General features: G+C 50.8%; 1 protein-coding gene across 7 annotated transcripts; it reads right to left on the bottom strand.

Annotated features, from left to right (window-relative positions):
• Positions 1-600: 600 nt before the first annotated feature.
• On the bottom strand, positions 601-16,064 carry CLEC20A (C-type lectin domain containing 20A). Of its 7 annotated transcripts, none has more exons than XM_072946053.1 (9): positions 15,844-16,064; positions 14,538-14,585; positions 12,979-13,344; positions 11,334-11,399; positions 9,392-9,760; positions 8,156-8,248; positions 3,614-3,733; positions 2,763-2,848; positions 601-940 (listed from the first exon to the last, which is right to left on the bottom strand). In XM_072946053.1, the coding sequence occupies exons 1-9, from the start codon at positions 15,881-15,883 to the stop codon at positions 860-862; spliced, it is 1,269 nt and encodes a 422-aa protein (XP_072802154.1). In that variant the 5' UTR covers positions 15,884-16,064; the 3' UTR covers positions 601-859. The 7 variants fall into 7 exon arrangements, with proteins under 7 accessions (XP_072802154.1, XP_072802155.1, XP_072802149.1 ...); XM_072946048.1 differs by lacking the exon at positions 601-940 and adding an exon at positions 15,470-15,580 and having other exon boundaries at positions 2,408-2,848; XM_072946054.1 differs by lacking the exon at positions 2,763-2,848.
• Between the last annotated feature and the right edge of the window lie 7,480 nt (positions 16,065-23,544).

The raw sequence follows: 23,544 nt of genomic DNA, 5'->3' as shown, positions 1-23,544 counted from the left end.
AAGAATAAATATCATACTTGTGTCATTTTTAAACTCCCAAGGGAAAAATTTCAATTCCCAATTCACCGAAAGGTTAAATACTAATTGACTCAATGACCACTATTCTGCAGAAAATTTGAAATAAATAGTGAAGGTTAAATTGTGACTGGTGCTTAGACATTTCCTAGTTACACTGAAATTAACTCAAGCAGACAGCAGCACATTAACCTGAGTCCCACCTGTGAGGAACTTACCTTCTAAATTTGATTTTGTTTTCCATCTCCAGGGCCTTAATAAGAGTGTGTTAATAATACACATGACTATTTTACAATGATAGCTCTAAATAATTTATTTTTTATTTCAAGAAAGAGAAATACACCTTAGAAAAACAAAACCCAAGATTTTATTTTATTTTTAAAGCCATATTTTTGTGCCAGTAGCACTTAGATTGTTCCATATGTGAGATCCATATCTGCATTTCATTACCTGGGTTTGTTCTAAAAGAAGATTTATTTTTGTTCTGTGAATAATTTTTGACAGTTCTTGTACATGTACAGATATAGATACGTTTGAGGTCTTTTATTGATATTCCTACAAAGAATACAAATAAACTTTAACTTTAAACATTTCAGACTAAAGTTGCTACTGTATTTGACCTATTGGCTGTCTGACTTATAACGTGTATCTGGGTGATTAGGACACTTGGAGAAAAACCAGAAACAACATGTTATGCAGGAACATTATTCGGAAGGTATACTTTAATATTAAAAACTGTCTTATAGTTTCCCAAATTGCAGGTGAAAACTACTGAGACGTAGGGCAAAGAGCTAGCACGAACGTACTATCCTGTGTGAGGGCACCCCAGATCAGCAGACGCATGCTATTTTTTGTTCACTTCAGAGCCGACCCATTTCAATCTGAATTGCTCGTGACCCAGCGTAAGCTTCAAGGCTTCTTGGATCTGAAACATCAAAAAAGAAAGAAAAAATGTTGACGCTAGTTTGTGACCTCCTAATCATCTTAGCCCTAAACTGTCCGCCTGTACACTCTTCATGTCCCGCCGCACCCTTTATTTCTCTAGGCTCCCTCCAGCTGCCTGCCTTCTGTCATTAGCACCCTCACCAATAGGAAAGTACGGAGATCAGCTTGTTAGGCCGCCCTGGTCCCATCACACATCCAGCCCAAGAAGAAAAAAAGAATTGTTTAATGACCAAGGAGGTGAAAACAAATGACTTAATCAGGGTCATCGTTCCTGACTGTTCATCAAAATCATTTGGCATCTCGAAAACATAAGAGTAGGGCTGTCCCTTTCGGTCCACCACTGAACAGTTAAATAGAACCTCTCTAAGGGGTGGGCCCGGGCTACCACTTTCTCAGGGGATTCTAACTTCAGCCACTCATCCGTATCTCATTCTGAGCACTGTGTCTGTTGTAATGTTTCCTCTGTCCCCATCCACGAAACTGGATAAGTTGACTATAATAGGTGGGTTGTTTGTTTGTTTTTGCCTTCTATTTGGAATTTTAAGTGCTCCTGAAGCTAATAATATATACCCTACCTTCCCACACACACACCTTGTCCCGGCCAGTTCCATTCTTTAAATCCGTGAGGTACAAATTCTCTCCATTAATATATGGTAGACATAGCCCAACAAAGGTGACCAGAAGACGGAATTCCCCATCTTGCCCCCAACTTTCCCAGTATTGGCTTTAATTTAAAACAAAGGGTAAATGGTTTCTGGTTTGGTACCCACTCCTCTGCCAAAAAAAAAAGTTCTTGACTTTTGTAGACTTAATACTGTAATACTCAGCACTGCAGTCTTATTACTGGAATGCTTACTAAAAAATTTATCAGATACCAAATTGCATCATTTTCCCCTGTTCTTCCTTCGATAGCAAAATGCACCAAAAGCTCTCCAGTCCCCTCCTCACTACCTGGCAGGCACCCGTGTGCATTGGTGTGTGCACCCCCACACCACCTTTCTTCCTAGGAACTTCAGTTTGTGAGATTTTTAGAATGAATTGCCTGGGTGCTATTTCTTTGGCCTATAAGTAAGTTGCAGTAAGCTACCAGATCAGTGCCAACCTGTTTCCTTGTCTGTAAAGTCATGATTTTGGCTAGATGGCCCATGGAGAACTCTCTGGCTCTGACATCGTGTAATTATCTGATATCAATGAAAAATGTGTCTTTAGGACATATTTGAAAATCAGCTTCAGGTGATTTTCAATATTTAGGAACATTGCTTCCTCTTCACAATCTCCTATCTCATAATACTTTAAAAGAACAGAAAAGGGGGAGAGCCTGGAACAAATATATATTCAGAACAATAATTTGATAATAATAATAGCTAATATTCATTGAGGAGTTACTATGTGCCAGATAATTTGCTAAGCACTTTTTACGGAATATTTCATTTAATCATAATACCAACCATATTGTTCCTGATTCATGAGGAAACTGAGGCTCAGAAAGATTAAGTGACTTGCTCAAGGTCACATAGCTAATAAGTACAAAGTCAAGACCCAAATTTAGGTCCTTCTGACTATGCTGTATTGATTTTTTTTTTTTTTAAGAGCTCAGGAAAAATGTTGGAGAGAGTCAGAAAAGATCTGAAAAGATCTGAGCACATGAACCAGCCTGTCACCATGGGCCAGAATGATGGCAGTGGGAACAGATGAGCTAATTTTCCAAAGCTTTTTATCCTCATAAATTGGCTTTTGACAGTAATGCTCTGCATTACCAAGTCATTTGACTGATCAAAATTAGAAGTGGGCAGAAGTCTCACCTCACTCAAAAATTGATCTTTCATGTCTTCTGGGTCCATCAGAACTGGGATGATAAAATCTGCTTTCAGGATGCCAAAGAGTTGCGCTGAAAAACAAAGTGCTACCTGATTCAGGGGAAATTACCCCACTGTCACTGGAAAACTTCAATCTCTTAGCAGTCAGGAGAGCCCATTGGACACCACAGTGTGATCATCACATGGTGATTTAGGATTTCAAAAAGAAGAAAGAAACTGCTGGCCAGAAAAATGCTCAACCCAACCAGCTAATGGCAGACAGGAGAGTCTCATGCATGGAGTACCGGCTGGCTCTCCTCCCGCTTCTGGGCCACCCTCAGGCAGTTCTGTTTCTTCTGTATTTTCCGCCTTCCTTTTAATAAGTCTATTGAGTAGAGGTTCCACACCATGCTAGAAATAGTCACCTCTCCCTGGGCCCACATTTGTAAAGGCCAGCTCTATCCCAGAAAACCCTTAAGTTCTCTAAGCCTGTGAACAAGCTCAGCCTTTGGCCATGAGCACTGGAATCAGGGGAACTTTGTATAGCATTTTATAGTTTATAAAGTACCTTTGCAGAATTATCTCCTGGGGTACTTGAGACAACCCTGTGATGTAGGCAGAGTAATTTTCACTATATTCTGTTTGCAGATGAGATCGGAGATTCTGAAGTGAGAAAATCTCCCTGAGCTTTCCCAGGAGTCGGAGAGCTACCTCTAGAGTCCGCATCCTTGTTCCCTTCCCAACATTCCACACTGACTTTCATAAAAAGGGCTTGAGTGCCCTGTGCTGAGGACTGGCTGTCCAGACTTAACTGCTTGGCTGTGCAGAGTGGGAACTTGGTAACCAGAAGCAGTTACCTGGTTGTGGCGCTGGCGTTTTTTCTTTAGAATCTGGGTGATCAGATGAGCTCCAGTGCTGGGCCTGAGTGGCAGTAGCTGTCTCTCTCCCATCGGTGTCACTGCTTTCACTGGTCACAGCTACAGGAGGGGGAAATAAAGGAGTTACTGCAAATACAGCCAGGAGCACGGCAGTCTGAGATTGCGGACTGCCTCTGAGCCAGCAGACAGGCCTGGGCAGCCACCGACCTGCAGGAGCTTCCAGTGTGGGAAGCTCAGTCCCGGCCAGAGGCGCATACACCCAGCTGTACCATCGTCTCTCACAAAGTCCCGGCTATCAGGAATATTAACATCTCCTCAGTACTGAATGTTTTCCTACCCCAAGAGGCCCAGTGCCCTTAGGTTGTCTGCCAGCTACACAAAACCCCCACCATGGCACCCAGGGACCCCCACACACACACCTCCATCAAGGGATAGCACCTCAAAGTACACATTCCATAACCAAGCTCAGCCTCCCCCTGCAACCTCCTCACCCTCCATGTGGTCGCCCATCTCCTGGGGCTCTCCAGCCAGACCCCACACAGCCCCAGCTGCTCCCCTACTCCCTCTCCCTTGCTCTCATGTTCAGTCACCAAAGTCCTGTCAGTGCCTTGCAGATGTCTTTTTTTTTTTTCAAATAAGGAAATAACCATATTTTTTCGTGGTATATTATTGTAAAATATTTAAGCCAAAAGTACACCCATCCCTGACCCAGCCAGGGACAAGCACTATTAAGAGTTTGCTAGAGAATATCCTTCACATACTTGAATTTTTTAATTTGAATGCATAAAGATCTACCCTATTCTCTTTAAAGGCTGTATTTCATTGAATGTACCGTAACTTATTTAATCAATCTGCTTTCAATGGACATTAGATTGCCTCCAGTCTTTCACTGTAATAAACAATGCTGCAATAAACAACTTGTGCGTGGAGGATACGTATATATGTGTGTGTGCACCTTATACTATTATTTCCTTAATAAATTTCCAAGGGCAGAACTTCAGTGCGAAAGAGTATGCACATTTCAGAACTGACACGCATTGCCAGGATGGTAGCACCAGTTGACCGTGCTATTCAGTGTCTGAGAGCACTGATTTTTCTCATTCTTACCGGCATTATCACCCCAAATCTTTGTCAAACTGGTAAGTAAAAAAATAAAAATTTTAAATGCATCTTGCTTTTATTTGCATTTGTATGATTCAATGAACAGAGCTGAGCATTTTTAAAAATGTGTTTATATATATTTCTTCAGTTAATGTCACTTGCAAATGATGTAAAATCTGTTCTCTCAAGTCCTTCCTCTCTCCAGTGCTCCAGATCTGGCTTTGGTTCCTCATCCAGACTATGCAAGTCTCTTTGCCACACATGCACTTCCTGTGTCTCCTCTCCGAGTGTCCCCTTCTTTCCCACCCAAAGCATTGTAAATTTCTTTAGTCAAATGAATAAATTTGTACAGTCCAGAAATACAGAAAGGCAGCAAAGAAACACTGATACTCTAGTTACTGAAATATAACCATTAACATTGTCACAAGTTTCCTTCCCATCTTTTTGGCTAAGCATAGGTTGACGCTTCCTTTCAGTGTTGTTGTGACTGTCACATGTGTAACATTGAATCATCATTTTTCCTTTAGCATCCTGACACAGGCATTGTCCCATGACATTATAACCACCTTGCTTCCATTAACGACAGATCTGAGCATTTCACTTACTAGAAGCCTCTGAGAGCTGCACCGACTGCAGGATCCAGCCCTTCAGAATTTGGCCTCAGTCCACCTCTTTCCTCTCCTCCCTTGCCACTTCTTTCCCAGATAGGTGACCTACACTCCAGTCACATCAGACAGCTTGTCTTTCCTATCCCGCACATTTTCACATCTGCCTATCTCTGCCTATGCTGTCCCCTCTGCCAGGAAGAACCTTCTAGTCTTTGCTGCCTGACGAAATCCTCCGTTACCTTTCATCCAATTACCACCACCTTTCCAGGCAGAATGAAGGAGTCACTTTCCTGCCAAGGCTCTTGGTTCACACTTCTGGGGTAGCATTTATCAGACCGTCCTGATTGTACTAGTCCCTATTAGACTAAGCTCTTTTAAAAACAGGAAGTGGGTCCTGCTCATCTTGGTATCCACTGCCTTGTTCAAAACAGCTACTCAGGAAATGATTGTTGAATTAAATCATCTGCAAATGTGCAAAACACTATTTTAGGCCTGGGAAAGGTACAGAGACATAAAACAGCCCCTGCCCTGTAAGACAATACAATCTCAATAATTAACCATTGTGATCATTCATGGTCATTAATAATGAATAAAATGAAAATGAGGCCAGCCCAGTCTATTGAATAAGGTAAGGACAAAGATGGAAGACTGAATCTCTAAACATTTCACTACTGAATTCAGATCAGAATAGTAATAACTACCACTTATGAATGCCTGCCAGGTGCCAGGCACTGAAAAATACCTCGTAACATTGGTGTTTTCTTCACTTTAAAGATGAGAAAAATGAACTTCCAAGCGCTTAGGAAAGTTGCCTAAGGCCACACAGTAAGTAGAAGAACCGGCGTTTCAATCCTTGACCCTCAGACCTCTCCACCAAAACAGAGGGCCCGGCGCTGGGCCCGCCCGGGCGGGGTCTCCAAACGCAGGCGCGCGGCGGCGGGCGGGGTGCGGGCGCCTGTCTCGGGCCCTGGCCGGCTCCCAGCTGCCTCCGGGCGCGCGGCCTGGCTCGGGGTTGCCCACTCGTGGGGCGCAGCCGAGCTCCCTGAGCCGGGAGGCTCCGAGGTGCTTTCTTCCGTCCGCGGAGGCTCGGGGCCGCGGGCCCAGTTGGACGGGGTCCCCCCGGGGGGAGCTGAGGCTCCGCGGGGGAAGCCAAGCGAGGGTCTCCCTGCGGCCTCCCGCCGCGTCTCGGGCCCGCCCCAGGGAACGGGGTCCCCCGGGGGCGCGGGGCCTGGAACAGGGCTCGAAGTTGAGGCCAGAGGGATGCTAGTCACTTCCCGGGGTACCGAGGGGCTCCCCAGGGGCGCTGGGCTCGGGGCGGGGGTCCCCGGGGAGGCCCGGGCCGCGGGGCGGAAGGATGCGCCCTGGGCGGTGACCGGCGGGGTCCAGGGCCCTCCCCGGGGGACCGCGCTGACCCCCGAGGACGCGGGGTTGGCCGAGGGCTCGGGGCCGCCGTCCCTTGGGGCTGGGGCGCCGCGGCGCCCGCGGAGGCAGAAGCGCGGGGGACCCCGGTGCCAGGGTCGAGCTCGGCGGGCTCCGTGCTGACTCGCTGCGGGAGCCCCGCCGCCGAAGCCTGGCCGTACGAGGCGCCCGCGGGGCCCGACGGCACAGAGAGAGCTTCTGTGGGGGCCGCTGCCCCGGACACCCGGCCGAGCACTCTGTGTGCCGAGCGCCGAGGGGAGGAGTGCGGGGCTCCCGGGACCGCCGGGCGCCCAGCGGCGGGAGGCATTCGGCGTCCGGCCGCGGCTCCCGGGTCCTGGAAGCTGCCGGGCGGTTCTCCCAGGCCCGGCCCTGCACGCCCATAGCAGACAGCCTTAGCAGAGAGGGCCTCCTGAGCCCGTTAGGTACGGCCTGGGCCGCCAGCAAGCCAGGTGAGACCTTGATGGGAAGCAGAAGACAGGTGCTCTCCCACATTCTCAACCAAATCTGACCACAGACACCGGCCCCAACGCTGCTTAATAGCTCAGGGCCCCCACTCCTGCAGGATCTGGGCCTCCTCACTCAGCGCTAAGCAGCCCCGGACCCACCTGCATCTCCTACCTGCAACCCCCACTCCACCCCCACTCCCCTTTGCAAGCTGACTCCTGCTCATCGTGCAAAGTCACCTCCGCCAGGAAATCCTCGGATCATTACAAGAGCTGGGACAATCTCCTCCTTTGTGTGCTCACAGTACCTGCCTTTCCTTGTGTCCCTGGAATGAACAAAGCTCTTGAGACTATGAGCAAGTCCCCTAACTTCTCTGCGTCCTCAGAAAAGGCAATGATACCTTTGTCTGTTGTAGGAATCTAAAAAGCCAGGAGAACTGTGATTTTGCCCTCAATCATCCTAGTTAGCTTCAGAACTCTTGGGAAGCAAAATGAAGTAATAGCTGTGAAAATGTTTGAGGAATTTAAACATGCCACAGGGACACTGTCACTGTCATTCCCTGCCATGTCCCCACACGTAGTCCCAACTGCTCATTCCTCATTTCTCCTTCCAGAAATGCCCCAGGTCAGAAGGGGCTTGACAGGAACCTCTGTGCCCTTCACCCTCTGGATACTGAACCTCAGATCTGCAAGGTCAGTGGCCCAGTTCAAGGCGGGAGGTTGATGGTTGCTGAGTTCGCCTCCAAACCCCAGCTGGCCCAGCAGAGTTGCGGGGAGAGGTTCCCAGGGAATCTCTCTCCATAAGTGGCCCTTGGTCGCCACCTCTTTTCTGGCCCCTCCCTGGCCCTTTGGGGAGGATCCACCCTCTCCACTTCCCAGGCCCTGGAGACCCCAGGATGCAGCCAAGAACAGGCTCAGAGCACCCATATAGAGAGCAGAATACAGTGTACTTGGCCTGGATGCCGTCCCCGCAGCCGCTTCTGCAAAGGGCGTGTAGAAGAGCTGAGGGAGGTCAGCTGACTCCCGGTGTCCGATGGCGGGGTCTGCAAGAAAACCCCGAAAGTGAGTGAGGGGAGGGCTGCCGAGGCTGGGACACACAGCCCCCCAGGCCTGCCACAGCTAAGGGGCCTGTGAGAAGTCCCTCCAGGCACTGAGGGACCAGCCTCCCCTCACAGGAGCCAAACTCAGGAGGGCGCCTGTCACAGGATAGGTCCTTTCACAGTCTTCATTCCTCACAACTGCTCTTCACGGGAGGAACCAGCGTTCCTATTTTACACATAAGGATCATGATTCTCATCAAACCCAAAGCACAAAAAGAAACAACCAAGAAAAGGCGAATCCACGGAGACAGAAAGTAGATTAGTGGTTGCCAGGGCTGAGGGTAGGTGAGAATGGGGAATGACTGCTAAGGGCGAGGAGCTTCTTACTGGGGGTGATAAAGGTGCCCTACATCTTTAGATAGTGATGGCTGGACCACCTGGGTGTGTAGTCAATCCCACTATACTGGACATTTCAAAGGAGTGGATTTTAAGATATGTGAATTACGTCTCAATAAAGCTGATACAAACCAGACGGAAAGAAAGAAGGAAGGGAGGAAAGAGAAGAAAAGAGAGAAGGGAGGGACAGGCAGGATGGAGCCTGGTGCTGGGGAACGCGTTACACGTATTACCCAGAATAACCAGGCAGGCCTCTGGGTCCCACGTGTGTGCAGTGACAACCACAGGGACAGTAGATGGTATCTTTTGGGTGCTTACTCTGTGCTGGGGTCTCTGTTAGGTCCTTTATGTTCATTCTCACCCATTCTTCAAAGCCGTCCTATCAAGTGGGCCATCAGTACCATTTTGCTGAATATATTTTCCAGCTGAGGATGAGGATGCTGCCCACCTTGTTTTTATCAAGTAATGAAGTCTGACTCCAAAGCCCACACTTGGCAACCTCCTCGTTGCCCAGTAAGTAACTGCCATGGTAATAACTGCGAAAGCCCTGTGGCTGGATGTGGGTCTGTCCTATCCGTTAAAGATCCCCCCAGAATTACAATAAAGCCTGCTCCAGAACTCCATTGCCCTCAGGGTCTAGAAGTACTTCCTTACGTCTCTCCCCAGTGCCTCCTGCTGTCAAGAAGACCCACGTCCCACCCCGGCTTAGCCTCGGCGGGCCGAGGGCTGGCAGGGGCGACCATCACGCACCGTCAAAGCAGATGAAGGGTTTCAGGGAGGAGCAGATCACCGCAGAAACTCTGGGGGAGAAACTCCAGTAGCTGCGGAGCCCCGCACACAGTCCTGCCCCGAACTGGGGCACCTGCAGCCAGGCGGGGATGCTGCCGGGTCCCAAGTCGCTGGACCATCTCAGAGACCCGGAGGCCTTGTCGATGTAGAGGCCGATCCAGGCCTCAACCTTAGTCGTGATGGATTTCAAGGCCTCCTTGCCCATCTCGTCAGTCACCGTCTGCAGGTCGGCCAGGTCTGTGTAGTGTGTGCGGCAGAACCTCAAGGCCGACAGCCAGTCCCTTTCTTGGTCAAATCGCTTGAAGATCAGCCCACCAATGCGGACCTCAGCTGCGGGCAGAGAACACAGAGACCGCAGGTCTGAGGTCCAGGATCTCCGCCTGCTTAGTCCTCATCGCCCCCAGGATGGAGCTCTGGTTTGACCCTGGCCCTCATCCCTGGTCCTCAGCTATTAGGTCTGATCAATTTTATAGGCAAACTAAATACCAGACTGGGAGAACGAATGAGCTATTCCAGCAGCAGCTAGGGGGAAGAATATTAATTAGGAAAAGCAGGGGTTAAGAACTGTCCTCTTGGCTGTGTGGCCCTACAAGTCCAGTCTAAGTCTCAGTTTCTCAATCTGTACAATGGGGATAACAGTGGTACCTAAATTTATTTAATGTTGAAGGAGTAAATGAAACTGTGTATATAATGGTTTTGCACAGTGTATGCAAATCGCAAACACTCAATTAAATGGTAGACTTAAACTTTGCGGGGAGGTAATGAGGGAGATAGGACAATCTGGTTTAGAATCAGCCTCATTTGTGATATCCAGGTTCTGTGCGTGGCGCGCGGGCTCTCAGGAGGCTCCAAGGCTGAGGCAGAATAGAGGAAGTGTGTGATACTCCCAGCATCAGGACAGCCAGGGAGAAGAGGAGAGCCTGGCGAAGGGCACACTTGCCAGACGAAAGGCAGACCAGGCTCACCTTCTGTGGCCCTGATCTCCAGTGGAGCCAGGCAGACCCAGACCCCAGCCTCCACAGCCTGTCTCATCTGCAGCACATAAGCAGCTGTAATTCTGAACAAGGGGAGTTTGGAAAGGATGTGCTTTGGCACCACCCGAGGGACTGATTCCTGTTAAAGGAAACACCTCTGTTTGCAGAATTGGAAATCACAGCCAGATTCAAATCGGGCCTCCCAGACTCTCTGGCACATGTCTGCTCACATAAGCCCCATCAAGATTTGCCTGCTGTTTCCTTAATTTTCCTATCTAAACTGATCCTTTAAAGCTGCCCCTTTTTAAAGCACCTAGTCCTCGCCAGCCCTGAGCTTTGCATGTAGCACACATCATCTTTTAAAAGCCTCACTCTAATCCTGAGATGCGGGCGTGATTAACCTCATTTTACAGAGGAGAAAAGGGAGACGGGGGCGGGGCAGGGTGGGGCGTGATGACTTGCCCGAGCTCATGCCTTATTAAGCGTCAGGATGAGACTCAAACGCAAGTCCTCCCGCCTTGGGAGCCTGCGCTGTCTTCACAACTCCGCGTTTTCCTACAGGCAGAGAATCGACTTTACAGATTGGGCAGTACGTTTCCTTTGAAATTTCTCTACACCAGACACGAAGAAACTCTTTTTAAACATACTAAGGCAGTAATATCCCCCTCACCGGACGGATGGGGCTGGCCTGTGAAGATGCATTACCCACGGCTCCCCCCAAAGCTGCTAAAATGGGGGCATCAGAAGACTGGGCTGCAGCCCGGGTGGAGCCCCCTCCCCGGGGGGACCAGCTGAATGACGAAGGCATTGAGTCTCTGCTTGGGTGGCAGGCTGGGGGCAGCAAAACCAGGGGACCCCACAGCCAGCCAGGGGTGCAGGGAGCCAGCTGGTCCAGACAAACCTGGGAAGGCAAAGCCCTGGGTGTGTACCTGGTTTCAGAAAGGTGGTCAGGCTGAGAGCCGGCCCCAGGAAGGTGCGGGACTCGACGGTGGGATCTGTGAAACAGGCCACGTGTTATGGGGCGGGAGAGGGGCTGCCCGGGGTCATCTGCAGGCACCAGGAACTGCCAAGTTGAAGCCTGGAGAAGCCTGGCTCCAGGGTAGACAGGCTTCTTTGTTTCCACCTACATATATAGTCCATAAACATATATATAGAGCGAGAGAGAGAAAGAGAATGTGTGCACCTGTTGTGTGGCAGACGCTATTCTAGGCCCTGGGGAAAGAGCAGGAATAAGACAAGCAAGGTCTTTGCTCTTGAAGAGAATGTGAGAAGGAGCCAGGCTTGCTGAGAGGTAGGAAGGAATAGCCCCGGCAAAGCTAGGGTGAAACACGGCCCCCGGGGTTTAAGGAGCAGAAAGCAGTCAGTGTGGCTGGGGACACAGGAGACCAGGCCAGAGAGCTCAAGCAGGGCCTGGTTGGCTCCAAAAAGGATGTGATGCTAAGTGCTAAGAACCAACTGAACGTGTTTAAGCAGAGTGGTGGGATTTACATTCTAAGAGTTCCCTCGTAGAAAAGAGACCGGAGCGGGCCAGGCAGACTCCGAGGAGAGCCGTGCTGGTGTGCAGACTTGCAGAGATGAGGAGTGGATGCAGCGAGGACAGGTCTGGGTGGGGTCCAAAGACTCCAGGGGGTGTTGGAGAAAGCCCTGCACGCAAAGCCCTTCCTTCAGAGGGACCCCTGCCCCCACACACCCACCCACCGCCCATGGGAATCTCGCTACTGGCCTGGGAAAGCCAAGATCAAACCTCAGTTACCATGGGCTACATTGCAAGGCCCCGTGACAGACAGTGTGGCAGAGAACTGTGGACACATAAGCTTCGTCCTCCAAATCCCTAGTTGAGGGGGTGGGGTGGTATAGATTTGGGCTGGGCCTTGGCTGACTGAGAGAAAAGCATAAATGGGCACTTTTTACTGGGAAAGTACTGTCTATTACCATCCCCCATGTGACCTCAGCACCTTTAAGACAAGGCTCAGTGGCGTGGACTGCCGGGGCAGAGGTGGGGCCAGACAGGGGCAAGGATCAGGGGCTGTTCCCCCACAGCCAGCACTATGCACATTGAGTAAATAGATTTTCTGCAGAGATGCCTGAAGGCGCAGGGTCCCACCCACCTTCCTCCCCGAAGCAGGGGTTCTCCCAGAGAGTGAGTGTTCGCCCCTCACCCCGTGACGCAAAGCCGCACCGCGCTTTATGGGGAGAGAGACCTCGGACTCTGGTTTCTGCATAGATTCAGATGGATCCCCATCCTGACCTTCCTTTTTCCCGTCCTTTTCTTTTTTCTCTTTCCCCAGATCCTTAATTAGCAGAAGCGGGAGATGTAATGGAACATTCCAGATTTTACTTTTTGTCTACCCTGATTTACACCCATTTCTCTGAGGGTCCTGGGAATGAGGGACAGAGGAGATAGATAGAAACAAGGCAGCAGAGAGGAATATAGCAAAAAGGGTTAAGATAATAGTTATTCTCTGAAAGACTTGAGCCAGACCTATGCTTGCTCTCTCTCCCTCTCTCTTTCTCATCTGCTCTTGAGAAGCACCACTGGGAGGAGGACCAGGCCCAGAGCAGGAGCGGACGCACCGTAGTAACAGATGAAGGGCTTTGGAGCTGTGCACGAGGCGGCCCCCAGGCTGGGGACATCGGTTATCGAGTACAGAGTGGCACAGAGGCCGTCCTCGTAGATCGGCAGGGAGCCCCACTCTGGGTCGCTGAAGGTGGAGCCGCTGGACCATCTCAGGCCACCCACGTGCCTGTCAAAGAAGAGCCCAACCCAGGCCGCGGTGCCGCTGCTGAGGGCGTAGAGGGCCGTGAGGCTGCTCCAGCCGCTCGTGCTCTGCAGGTCAGCCAGGTCTGTGTGGTGCCGCCGGCAGTAGTCCAGGGCCTCGTACCAGCTCATCTCCTCCTCCACCCTCCAGAAGGTCTTGCCGTCGCTGGTCAGCTGCAGGGCTGGGGAGGGAGAGGTGGTCACCACATGGCTGCCCCCGTGCTCCCCCCAAATCCCAGGCGCTCAGCCACAGCACCGGCAGCCTCCCCAGCCTCTCCTCTGCCATGCCGCCCGTGCCGCCAGCCCTCCACGTGCGCACAGCTCTGGGCCTTTGCACAAGCCGCTTTCTTGGCCTGAAAGGCTGGCCATCCCCACCTGTTCCCTCAATCCCCGACTCTTCCCATTTATCCCCCCTTCCCTCTGCCCCATCCCGGGTGGGCTCCCTTCCTGTAAGAGGCAGCGCGCCTTAGTGCTTAATAACCATAGAATGTGTGTACTGAGCGCTCACCCTGTGCCGCTAGCTTATTGAATCCTGTCCAACAACTCCCCAGGATAAACACAACTACGCTTGTTTTACAAATTAAAAGACCAAGTCACTGAAAGTTAAGTGACTTAGCCAAGGCCACCCAGTGGGGAGAGAGAAAGCCAGGACCCAGGGACCACAGGCGGGGCTCCCAGGGCGCGGCCCTCAGAGCGTGGTTCTGCCCTGGTGTAGGAGGTGTCACAGCTGTAACTAGGGCTACACATTAGAACCGCATGGGGAGCTTTTCAAATACACCGGTGCCCAGGCCACCCAACAACGGTCTGAGTCTCTTGCTGGGACCAGTGTCAGAATTCTTTTTTAAAGCCCCCGAGGAAAAGAACAGGACCTTTTGGCTTGTCTGTCTTCATCACCAGGTCCAGGCAACTTGGGACAAAGAACCAGCCTTATTTATCCCTCTATTCCCCGTGCTCAGCACGTCAGAGGGGCTGGATGTAATAAAAACGAATGAATGAGTGAACAATGAATGAATGCATCAAACTTCACCCTGAACCCCAAGATCTCAGTGTGTGCTTCTCTCCTTCCTGACTCCATCCCCTGGTGGAGGGCCCAGCACATGAGGGCTGGTGAGGACTACTCTGCTCCACCCAGGGCCTGCGGGCAGAGGGGGAGAGAGGGATGAAGGACAGATGTGCTGCCAGGATCTTGGGGTGGGGGAAGGGGGCCTAGGCCTTAAGGAACCAGCCTCAAGCCAGATGCCCTTGGAGAGGAAAAAAAAAAACAAGAAAAAAGAAGAACCAGGCACGCAGAGGGCAAGGATGTGAACAGCAGGGGAAGACACGGGAAAGGACTGACAGGGCACCTGCCGAAAAGAACGCCACTCCTGACACCCACCAGAGGCCAAGAAGATGCTGCCTGTCGCTGAGAGCAGCTGGAGGATCCCTGGGCGGGAGGAAGAGAACAGAAAAAAATCACTCTTTCTTATGATGTGTGACTCACTTTGAATTTTTTTTTTAATCCTCTTCTGTTTAATTGTTTAAAAATCACTGGCTGTAGCCCACTAGATTGACTTTCGGATCACATGGGTCCCCACCCACAGTTGGAAAAACCCTACTGCCCCAGCTGATCTTCTGGCTTTAAACACAGTGAGCCGACAACTCTGGGAATCCAGCCTCCACCCCAAGCTCGGAGTGTGGGCACGTGCTCATGGGCTCACCCTGCCAACCGGCTGGTCCAAGTCCTCCCGGCTCATCACAGGGGACCCCTCACCCCAGCACCTCCAGTCCCCGCCCAGGAGCCACTGTGGGTGCCTCCCGGTTTCCCAGTCTTGGCAAGTCCCATCAGTGCTACAGCCAGCGTGTACCTTGGACGTTCCTGAACTTCCCACTTCTTCCTGTGCCCACTGCCTTGACCCAAGTCACCATCCCTTCCCTGGGACTGACAGCACTGGCCCCAAAGGTCTCCTCTGCTTCTGTCACAATATGCTTCCCACTCAGCGGCCAGAAGTGCCTTTTTGAGATGTTCACCTTGTCACTCCCGCGGGTTACAGGGCCAGCTCCGTCCCACAGCCCACAGGCCTGCTGTCATAGGAGGCCTCGTCAGGCCCCCGAATTCCCCATCCCCTCGCCCCCAAGACTCAGCCACAAGGCTCAGCTCTGTACCAACTTTTTCGTTGAGGTTCCTTCGTTTACCCCGTAGGCCCAGCCCACATCTCCCTTCCTCAGAGAAACCTTCCCACCCACTTGACCTAAAGAATCCCCCACGTGCTCCTCCCTGTGACTGTCCCTTGTCACCACCCTGATTATCTCCCGCAGTGCTTTTGTCACCTGTGACGATCTTGTTTACCATCTTCTTGCCGAGTGTCTCTAACCCCCACTGCAGCTGGGCTCCGTGCAGTCAGGGACCCCTGCTGAATGGCACCTCCTAGCACTTAATGTCTTGATCGATGCATAATGAAGAAACGAATGAGTGAGGTTCTAAGCAGGACAGCAACCCCAGGTTCCGGCCCCCGGGCAGGTGGCCCTGGACAGGAGGGAGGCGAGGAGGCTTCTCTCATGCAAAGACAGTCACTTCTTTCCACCTTGTCTCCCCTTCAACCTCGAAATCTGGGCAACGCAGGGAGAGGCACCCTCCCCTGAGGCCAGCACCCTGGACAGTCATGGAGCCTCGTGCCCTCCTGCGGGTCCCAGTGGGGCCTTACCTGTCGCGCAGAGGGACAGCCCCAGCCCCGGGACCCACATGGCTGCGACACAGGACAAGGCAGCTGGTGGAAAGTCTCCCCTCTCCTGGCAGAGGCTGTGCCTGGCCTGCTGGTTGTTTCTTCCTTGATCTCCACTCTCCTCCTCCTTCCTGCCCAGACTGACAGATTTTACTAAACAAACACTTATGCAGTGCCTACTGCATGCCAGCCGCTGTGGGAGGTGCGGGGGATGCAGCCTGAATAAAGCAGGAAAGATCCCTGTGTTCCTGCAACTTACAGGAAGGCAAGCGACAGGGATGGGCAATTAATGAGCAGAGACGGGAAGGGCGAGCCCAGGCCAGGCTGGCTGGAGGTGGTGGGGGGAGCAGGGAGTCAAATGGGAGGGGGCAGGCTAGGTGAGACCCCTGGGGTCCTCAAGGGTCGGAGGAGCAAGAGACTGAGACTGTGGAAGGAGAGGAGAGGGAGGACAGAGGAGGGACAAGGAGCTGGCGTGTGTGGGCCAGGATCTCCTGCCCTCTCCTCCCTGCCCACCCTCTCAACAGCCACATCGCCCGGCAGAGGCCATCGTGATCCCCATTTGACAGAGGAGAAACTTGTGGCTCCAAAAAGGGAAAGAGCTTGCTCAAGACGACAGGGTAGAATGTAGCAGGGCAGCAATGCCAGCTCAGGTCACCGCAGAGCACGAGGTGGGAGGTGATGCGCCCCCAACTGGTCCTGCCTGAGTGAGGCCAGAACTCCCCCATGCTGGTCTAGGCTCCGGCTCCCTAATCTGGTCTCCACAGACCAGGCACCCAGGCACTTTTTCTGGGGGACGAACCAAGAACAGCTCGCTCTCTCTCTTTCTCTGTCTGTCTCTTCCTCCCTCCCAACATCCTGTTTATGCCCAGAGCTCTCTCTATTCCTCTAAGAGTTAAGCTTTTGGAAGCCAAAGCCTGGAAGACTCTTTTTTTCTGCCCTCCACCCCTTCACACCCTTCCTGGAGGGAAGGGCAAACAGCCCTTCTGACTGGAAGGGCAAAGGGAAAGAGGAAAAAATTGTTCAGGCTTCGACAACAATGTCCTGCACAATAACCTCTTGTGCGGGGATGGCCTCAGATGACTTCTTCCAGTGACAGAACCCGTGTGTGCCGGGCCGCTCAGGACCACTCTCCGGGGACAGAGGCGAGCCTGACAGTCCTGGCCCCTGAAACCCCACCTCCGCCAGGACCCTCCCCCCTGGCCATTCCCCCAGGGTCCTCACCTCTCTTGATTTAAGCGCCCTGCTAGGCGCCCCGCGCTTCCCTCTGGGAGCGGAGAGAACCGTGGGCAGGAGAGTGAGCATGTGGGGTCAGGCGCAGCCTCCCCAGACGGCTGCCCCCTGGGTGGGAATTCCTCGTGCGTCCTCTTCTGTCCCTCTGGTCTGTGAGCTCCCTGCGAGCTGGGACCACGCAGGGTCACATGCACTCACCCCATCACAAGCACAGCAGAAGCCCTCCGTGAAGAGCGGGCCCTGTGGTTTGTTTTAGGGAGATTTACCATTATTCTTCCCTTTGGAGTCCCACTCCTACCTAGGACCCTGCCTCGTACATGGAGCTCTTGAGTACATGTGTGAACGAGGAGCCCTCCCCTGGACGTGGAGGGCCAATGATAGGGGGGCAATGTCAACCCTGCTCCCAGGATGCCCGTCTCACCCTCTCTGTTGTGTGAGAAAACCCCACTGGGTAAAAGGAACAGAGAGGAGGCAGCAGCAGCCTTCCCGGGTGACCCAGGAGCAAGCACTTGGTTTGCATGAGCTGCAGGAAGCAAAGGAGTTTATGGAAACTCCTGTCCCCGAAGTAGGAATGCATTTCCACCCAGATATGTTCCACCCTGAGGTGCAGGTCTACAGCTTTAACTCTCCCACAGTCTCTCTATACGTTTTCCCCCAGACCAGCTAGGTCTGCACCCCCAGAGTGGAAGCTGCGTATCCCACACTTGCTCTGTTCCTCGGACATGCTCTCAGCACCCCTGAGAGCAGCCAGGGGTTCTTCTGCAAAGTGAGCTGCTAATGACCGTGCGGGCTCTTTGTTAGAGATGTGCATTGCGGCCGCAATGCCCTGGCCAAGCATAGCTGAGTGGTTTTCTCTAAGCCTTGATTTCTGTGAGATAATAGAAAAAATATATATTGGTCTCTGCCCCCGGTTCCTGGCTCGGAGCACCTAAAATCCATGTGATTTCCTGAGCAACAGGAGAGTCTCTTTTTTTTTTTTCCCTAATGAAGTGGCTCTGGTGAGCTCCTGGGTGGGGGTTGGCCTCCAAAAAGACTAAGCCATGATGAGAAGCTTAGAAATTTTCAGTCCCATCCCCCTCATCCTTCAGAGTTAATGATTGCTCATGCCTGCGTCATGAAACCACCATAAAAATCCCCAAAATATGGGATTCAGGGAGCTTCTGGCTTGGTGAACGCATGGAGATTTGGGGAGAGGGCAAGGAAGCTCTGTGCCCTTTCCTCTGGCCTCGCCCGGGGGCTCTCTTCCATCTGGCTGCTCCTGAGTTACACATCTCCTTTTGTAGTAAATCAGTCACCTAGTGAGTCAGATGTTTCTCTGAGCCATTTTAGCAGATTCATTGAAACTGAGGCAGGGTGGTGGGCGCCTCTAATCTATAGCAGGTTGGTCAGAAGCACAGCTAACAACCTGGACTTGGGCCTGGTGTCCGGAGGCGGTGTGGGGGGAGTGGAGAACCTTGTAGGACTGAACCCTTAACCTGTGGGATCTGATCCTGTCTCCAGGCAGATAGTGTCAGAGCTGAGGAAAATTGTAGGACAGCCAGCTGGCGCCCCAGAGAATTGCTTCTTATGGGGGGGTACCCCCTCATGTTTGGTGTCAGAAGTGGTGGGGTGTGGTGTGGTGTAAGATTAAAGAAGACACTCAAGAGGAAAGCCTGGGGGGTGGTTTTCCTTATCTGCAAAATGAGGGTAATAGTTGCCATGTTACAATGGAATTGTGAGGATTAAATGAATGAATCTTTGATACACTACGCAAATCCCAGTGTGCAGGAAACATGGCATCTCTTTATCTGTCTCTGAGTCAACTCAAAAGTCTTCAGGCGTACGCACAATCACATGCACCCACATTAAGTACACAGTCTGACTGGTTTTGCAGAAGGTATGCGCCCGTGGAAGCGCCACCACAATCAAGCTTAGAACATTTCCAACACCCCAAAGTGGTCCCCCTGCCCTTTTGCAGTAGTCCCTCCCTGCACCCCAGCTTCAGACAACAACTGATCTGCTTTCTGTCACTAGAGATTCATTTTTTAGCATTTTATTTGAATGGAATTTCACTCAGTAAAATGTCTGAAAGAGTCACCCATCTTGTCACACGCATCCGTAGGTCAGTCCTTTATATTGTCGAAGGGTATTCTATTGTAGGAAAATACTACATTTTGTTTATTTGTTCTGCTGGTGGATTTGGTGTTGTTTTCCAGTTTGAGGCCAGTATAAATGAAGCTGTGACGACCGTTCATGAACAAGTCTTTGTATGGACTGCGTTCTTATTTCTTTAGGGTAAATGCCGAGGGGAGGGACTGCGGGGTGGTATGGTAAATGTATGCTTATAAGAAACTGCTACCTCTCTTCTAGAGTGGCTATAACATTTCCCACTCCTACCAGCAATGCATGACAATTCCAGTTACTCCGATGCCTTGGAAACATGTAAATCAACTTATTTTTGACTCTGAGCCCTCACGCTACCAGGTAAGGAAGAAATTCAGCCTTATCTATTGTCAGGACTATTCCCACAACACACGCACACACATGCACACAGTAGGGGAAGAACAGAGAGGCTGGGTCTTACCGTGTGCGCTGTCTGCGCTGCTGACCACTAAGACCTCCATTATCCTGTTATTTCAGGTCTGCCAACCCCACCAGGGATGAGCCACCCCAGTGACTGAGGATGGTCCCAGAGTCTGGGACCCACACAGCTGCTCCTCCCTGAGGTCCTTCTCCTGCCCAAGGCATTAGAAGAAAAGTACAAATTAGTACCTAAAACTGTTACCCTGCCATATACATAAAGCACTTAGCACCCAGGCTCATAGAAGACGCTTGATGAATGTTGTTTCCTTTCCCCAAAGAGGAGGGAAGTTTGTTCTCCTCACCCCTGGCCACATTCCCCACCCTAAAAACTGGGGTTTCGGGGTGAGAAGACCTTTCTGTTTATTCCTGCTCACTGTTATGAACCATTTACTCAGCTTGGAACCTTAATCCATTTTGACCATCCTCTGTTGCAAAGGTAGATCTCAGTGCTCAGCAAACAGGCAGTTGGATAAATGAATAGATGGTTTACTGTTGTAAATTTTATGGATGTGGACATGAACTCTTGAAGACAGTTGTGCCTCATGGGGCCATCTCTGCTCTAGAAGAAGGTTCTGCTACAGCCAGCTTCTCTAAATTCCCACACAGCTGGGGGAGGCAGCGGGGCTCGGGAGACAGGCCACTGGGGCCTGCCTTGGACGCTTGGATCCCTTGGAGAGCCATCCCAGGTCCTTTGCTCTTGGGCGCCCCCTAGGGGCCGGAACACAGTACTGGGCAGCCAGCTTTGCTTCCTTCATCCCAAAGAAACATTTTTACTGGAGCCTGAGAGGGAAAGTAAACCAACCATTAGACTCTAATCTACTGCTGCTCGTATTTTGCATTTATTTTCTCACCTCTGTTTAATAACTGATCTTTAAACTGTTTTTCTACTTTATTCCTTTTAAAGTAAATGTTTTGGCCAGTAGGAACAGGAAAAGACGTTCAACATCACTAACCATTAGGGAAACGCAAAACAAAACTACAGCGAGATACCACCTCACACCCATTAGGATGGCTACTATCAAAACAACAGAAAATAGCAAATGCTGGTGAGGATGTGGAGATAAGGGGACCCTTGTGCACTGTTAGGGGAAATGTAAATTGGTGCAGCCACTGTGGAGAACAGTATGGAGGTTCCCCCCAAAAATTAAACAGAATTGCCATATGACCCAGAAACTCCACTTCTAGATAGATGCCCAAAAGAATTGAAACAGGGACTCAAAGAGAAATTTGTATCCTCATATTCATAGCAGCATCATTCATAATAGCTAAAACATGGTAGCATCCCAAGTGTCCACTGAGGATGAATGGATAAACAGAATATGGTGTACACATACAATGGGATATTATTCAGCTTTAAAAGGAAGGAAATTCTGACACACGCTGCAACATGGATGAAACTTGAGGACATCATGCTGAGGAAAATAAGCCAGTCACCAAAGGGCAAATATCATACGATTCCACTTCTGTGAGGTACTTAGCCAAATTCGTAGAGACAGAGAGTAGAATGGCGGTTGCCAGGAGCCGGGGAAGGAGGGAACGGCAGTTGTTTAATGTGAAACCGAGCGGAACTCTGCAGGGCCTTCCCTGGTATAAAAGCTCTTCCGTGTCTCTTTCTTGTTTGTTTAAAAAAACAAAAACAAAACAAAACAAAACTTAAGTCTCCCAGACCTTCCCTGAGTTTCAACGAGCAGACTCAAGCAAATACTAATTAGAGAAGTGAAGGAATGCAGAAACAAAGGGAAAGCAGTCAAGCAAGAAAAGTATTGACAGCTGAAACACTCATTCACCCATGAAACAGGGTCACAGGACCCTAGTTCCTCCTGAAAGAGTATAAACAATCTGACGCATATCTTTCAGTTGCTCTGCACAAACTATGACCCCACCTACCCACCCCGCCCACGAGGATGATGATCACATGCTGAGCACAATCGTGTGGACCCCAGACTGGTTGGAACCAGAAGGTTGATGATTAAGATTCCTGAAACATCACCGTGATATCTCACCACCAACCAATCAGAAGGAAGTCCACAAGCTAATCACCCTGCACCCCTCACCCCTAATGTCGCCTTTAGAAACTCTTCCCTGAAAGTCATCGAGGAGTTGGGGTCTGTTGAGCATGAGTGCCTCGTCTCCTCGTTTAGCCCCCTGCAGGAACACTGTACTTGCCTTCAGCACAACCTGGTGTCGGTAGACTGGCTTTGCTGCCGGTGGGGCGAACAGATCCCAGTTCGGTTTGGTAACAGATGGGTGCAGAGTTTTCATTTTACAAGATGAAAAGAGTTGATGGTGATGGTGGCTGAACAACATTGTGAATGCATTTAACATCACCGAACTGCACCTTTAAAAATGGTTGAGATGGTAAATTTTAAATACAAAATTTGGGGGAAAAGTAAACGTTTCCTGAGTTAATATTATTTACCTAATTTGACTATTTTTTTCATTAACCTATTATGTGCATTATCTCCCATTTTGATCATATTATCTCTTAGATGACTGAATTCTTTTTGTTTTGTGTAATTGTATGTGTGTACGTGCGAACTTTTTGTTCTGTTCTGTTTCACATAATTTTCTTCGGTTGTTGTTTCAATCCTCTTAGCAGGTTCAACAACTTACTAGATTCATTATTGATTTCCTTTTATTTTTTTATTTTTAAACATTTTTTAAATTGAGTTATAGTCATTTTACAATGTGTCGAATGATTTCCTTTTATTATCTTATTTCATTTTAGGGATGAAGTGGGGCGTTCTGGGAGGAGGACGTTAGTTGGGTGCACACCACATGTGCCTGGGTATATATCTACATCAGTTAAATCTCCCCCACCCCACCCCCTGTTATCCCCATCTTCACCCCAACACAGTCCAGAGCCCTGGGGCTGGGGGTGAGGCTAGAAATAAAAAAGAGGAATCCCCAGTGCTGCTGCCCTGAGGAGGAGAGTCAGGCTTTGTCCCTGGGAACGCGAGGTCTTTGGAGCAGCCACACTTCACCAAGAGCACGTGTCACACCCCTTACATAGGTTATCTTATTTAATTCTGAGAGATGAAGTTCCAAAACCCTGTGAAGTAGGTACTTTACTTGTATCCCATTTTCTGGATGAGGAAACAAGCTCAGAAAGGCTAAGAAACTTGCCACGGTCATGTAACTAGCAGGCGGGGACCTGGAGTTCGCAGCCCCGTCTGCCTGGTGTTACAGCACAGACTCCCACCCTGCAGGACTGTGTCCCCCGAGGCTGTCATTCAAGGCCTCATGTCAGGGCTACTGAATCAGAGCGGGGAGGGATGGAGTCCCACATCTGCCTTGTGTGCGATAATCGTCCTACAGGCAGGCAGGTCCCCAGGCTACTCATTTATCTCTTTTAACCCGTTTTACAAATGTCAAGTGGGAGCTGCCAACATGGGCCACAGTGGCTGGGACAGTCCACGTGTCCTCCCGCCAGGTAAGGATGGCGGTGGGTCCTTGCCCCTGGGCCGAGGTGGGCTGGGGAGGGGGTTAAACGTGCTGGCCGTGCAGCCAGGCTGCCTGGGTTCATTTCCCGGCTCCCCCACCTACCTCTGCGACTTCAGAAAAATGATTTACCTTTTGAGTTAAACAGCTTCCTTGTCTGTAAAACGAGGGAAACACTAGTGCCTACCTCTTAGGGTAGTTGTGCGGATTCAGGGAAATAAACACGCTCAAAATACTCGGTTAAGGCGCTAGCTATTTATTGCAGTGATTCCCCGTATCCCTGTGGGGGAGCCCCTGACTCTAGTTCAACCTGCAAGGACGGGAGACTAGCAGGGTCACCAGGAAACCACTGGACCAGACAATCCAGGTCCACAAGCCCCAAGTCCCTCCCCAGGGGAACCAGGAGCCCCTCCTTAGCCAAGGCCCGAGCGGCCCCGCCCTTGCGCCCGG

This window comes from Vicugna pacos, chromosome 21 (genome assembly GCF_048564905.1).
Source record: "Vicugna pacos chromosome 21, VicPac4, whole genome shotgun sequence".
Lineage (NCBI taxonomy): Eukaryota > Metazoa > Chordata > Mammalia > Artiodactyla > Camelidae > Vicugna > Vicugna pacos.
Note: the sequence above shows the minus strand (reverse complement) of the source record. Positions and strands in the feature narration are given on the sequence as shown.

Excerpts from the sequence above, each read along its gene's own strand:
- CLEC20A (XM_072946047.1), bottom strand. The coding sequence starts at position 15,883 with ATGTGGGTCCCGGGGCTGGGGCTGTCCCTCTGCGCGACAG. Across the intron at positions 14,586-15,843 it reads GCTGTCCCTCTGCGCGACAG|GGATCCTCCAGCTGCTCTCA; the intron begins GTAAGGCCCCAC and ends CCTCCCGCCCAG. Across the intron at positions 2,849-3,613 it reads AACGCCAGCGCCACAACCAG|CGCAACTCTTTGGCATCCTG; the intron begins GTAACTGCTTCT and ends TTTGTTTTTCAG.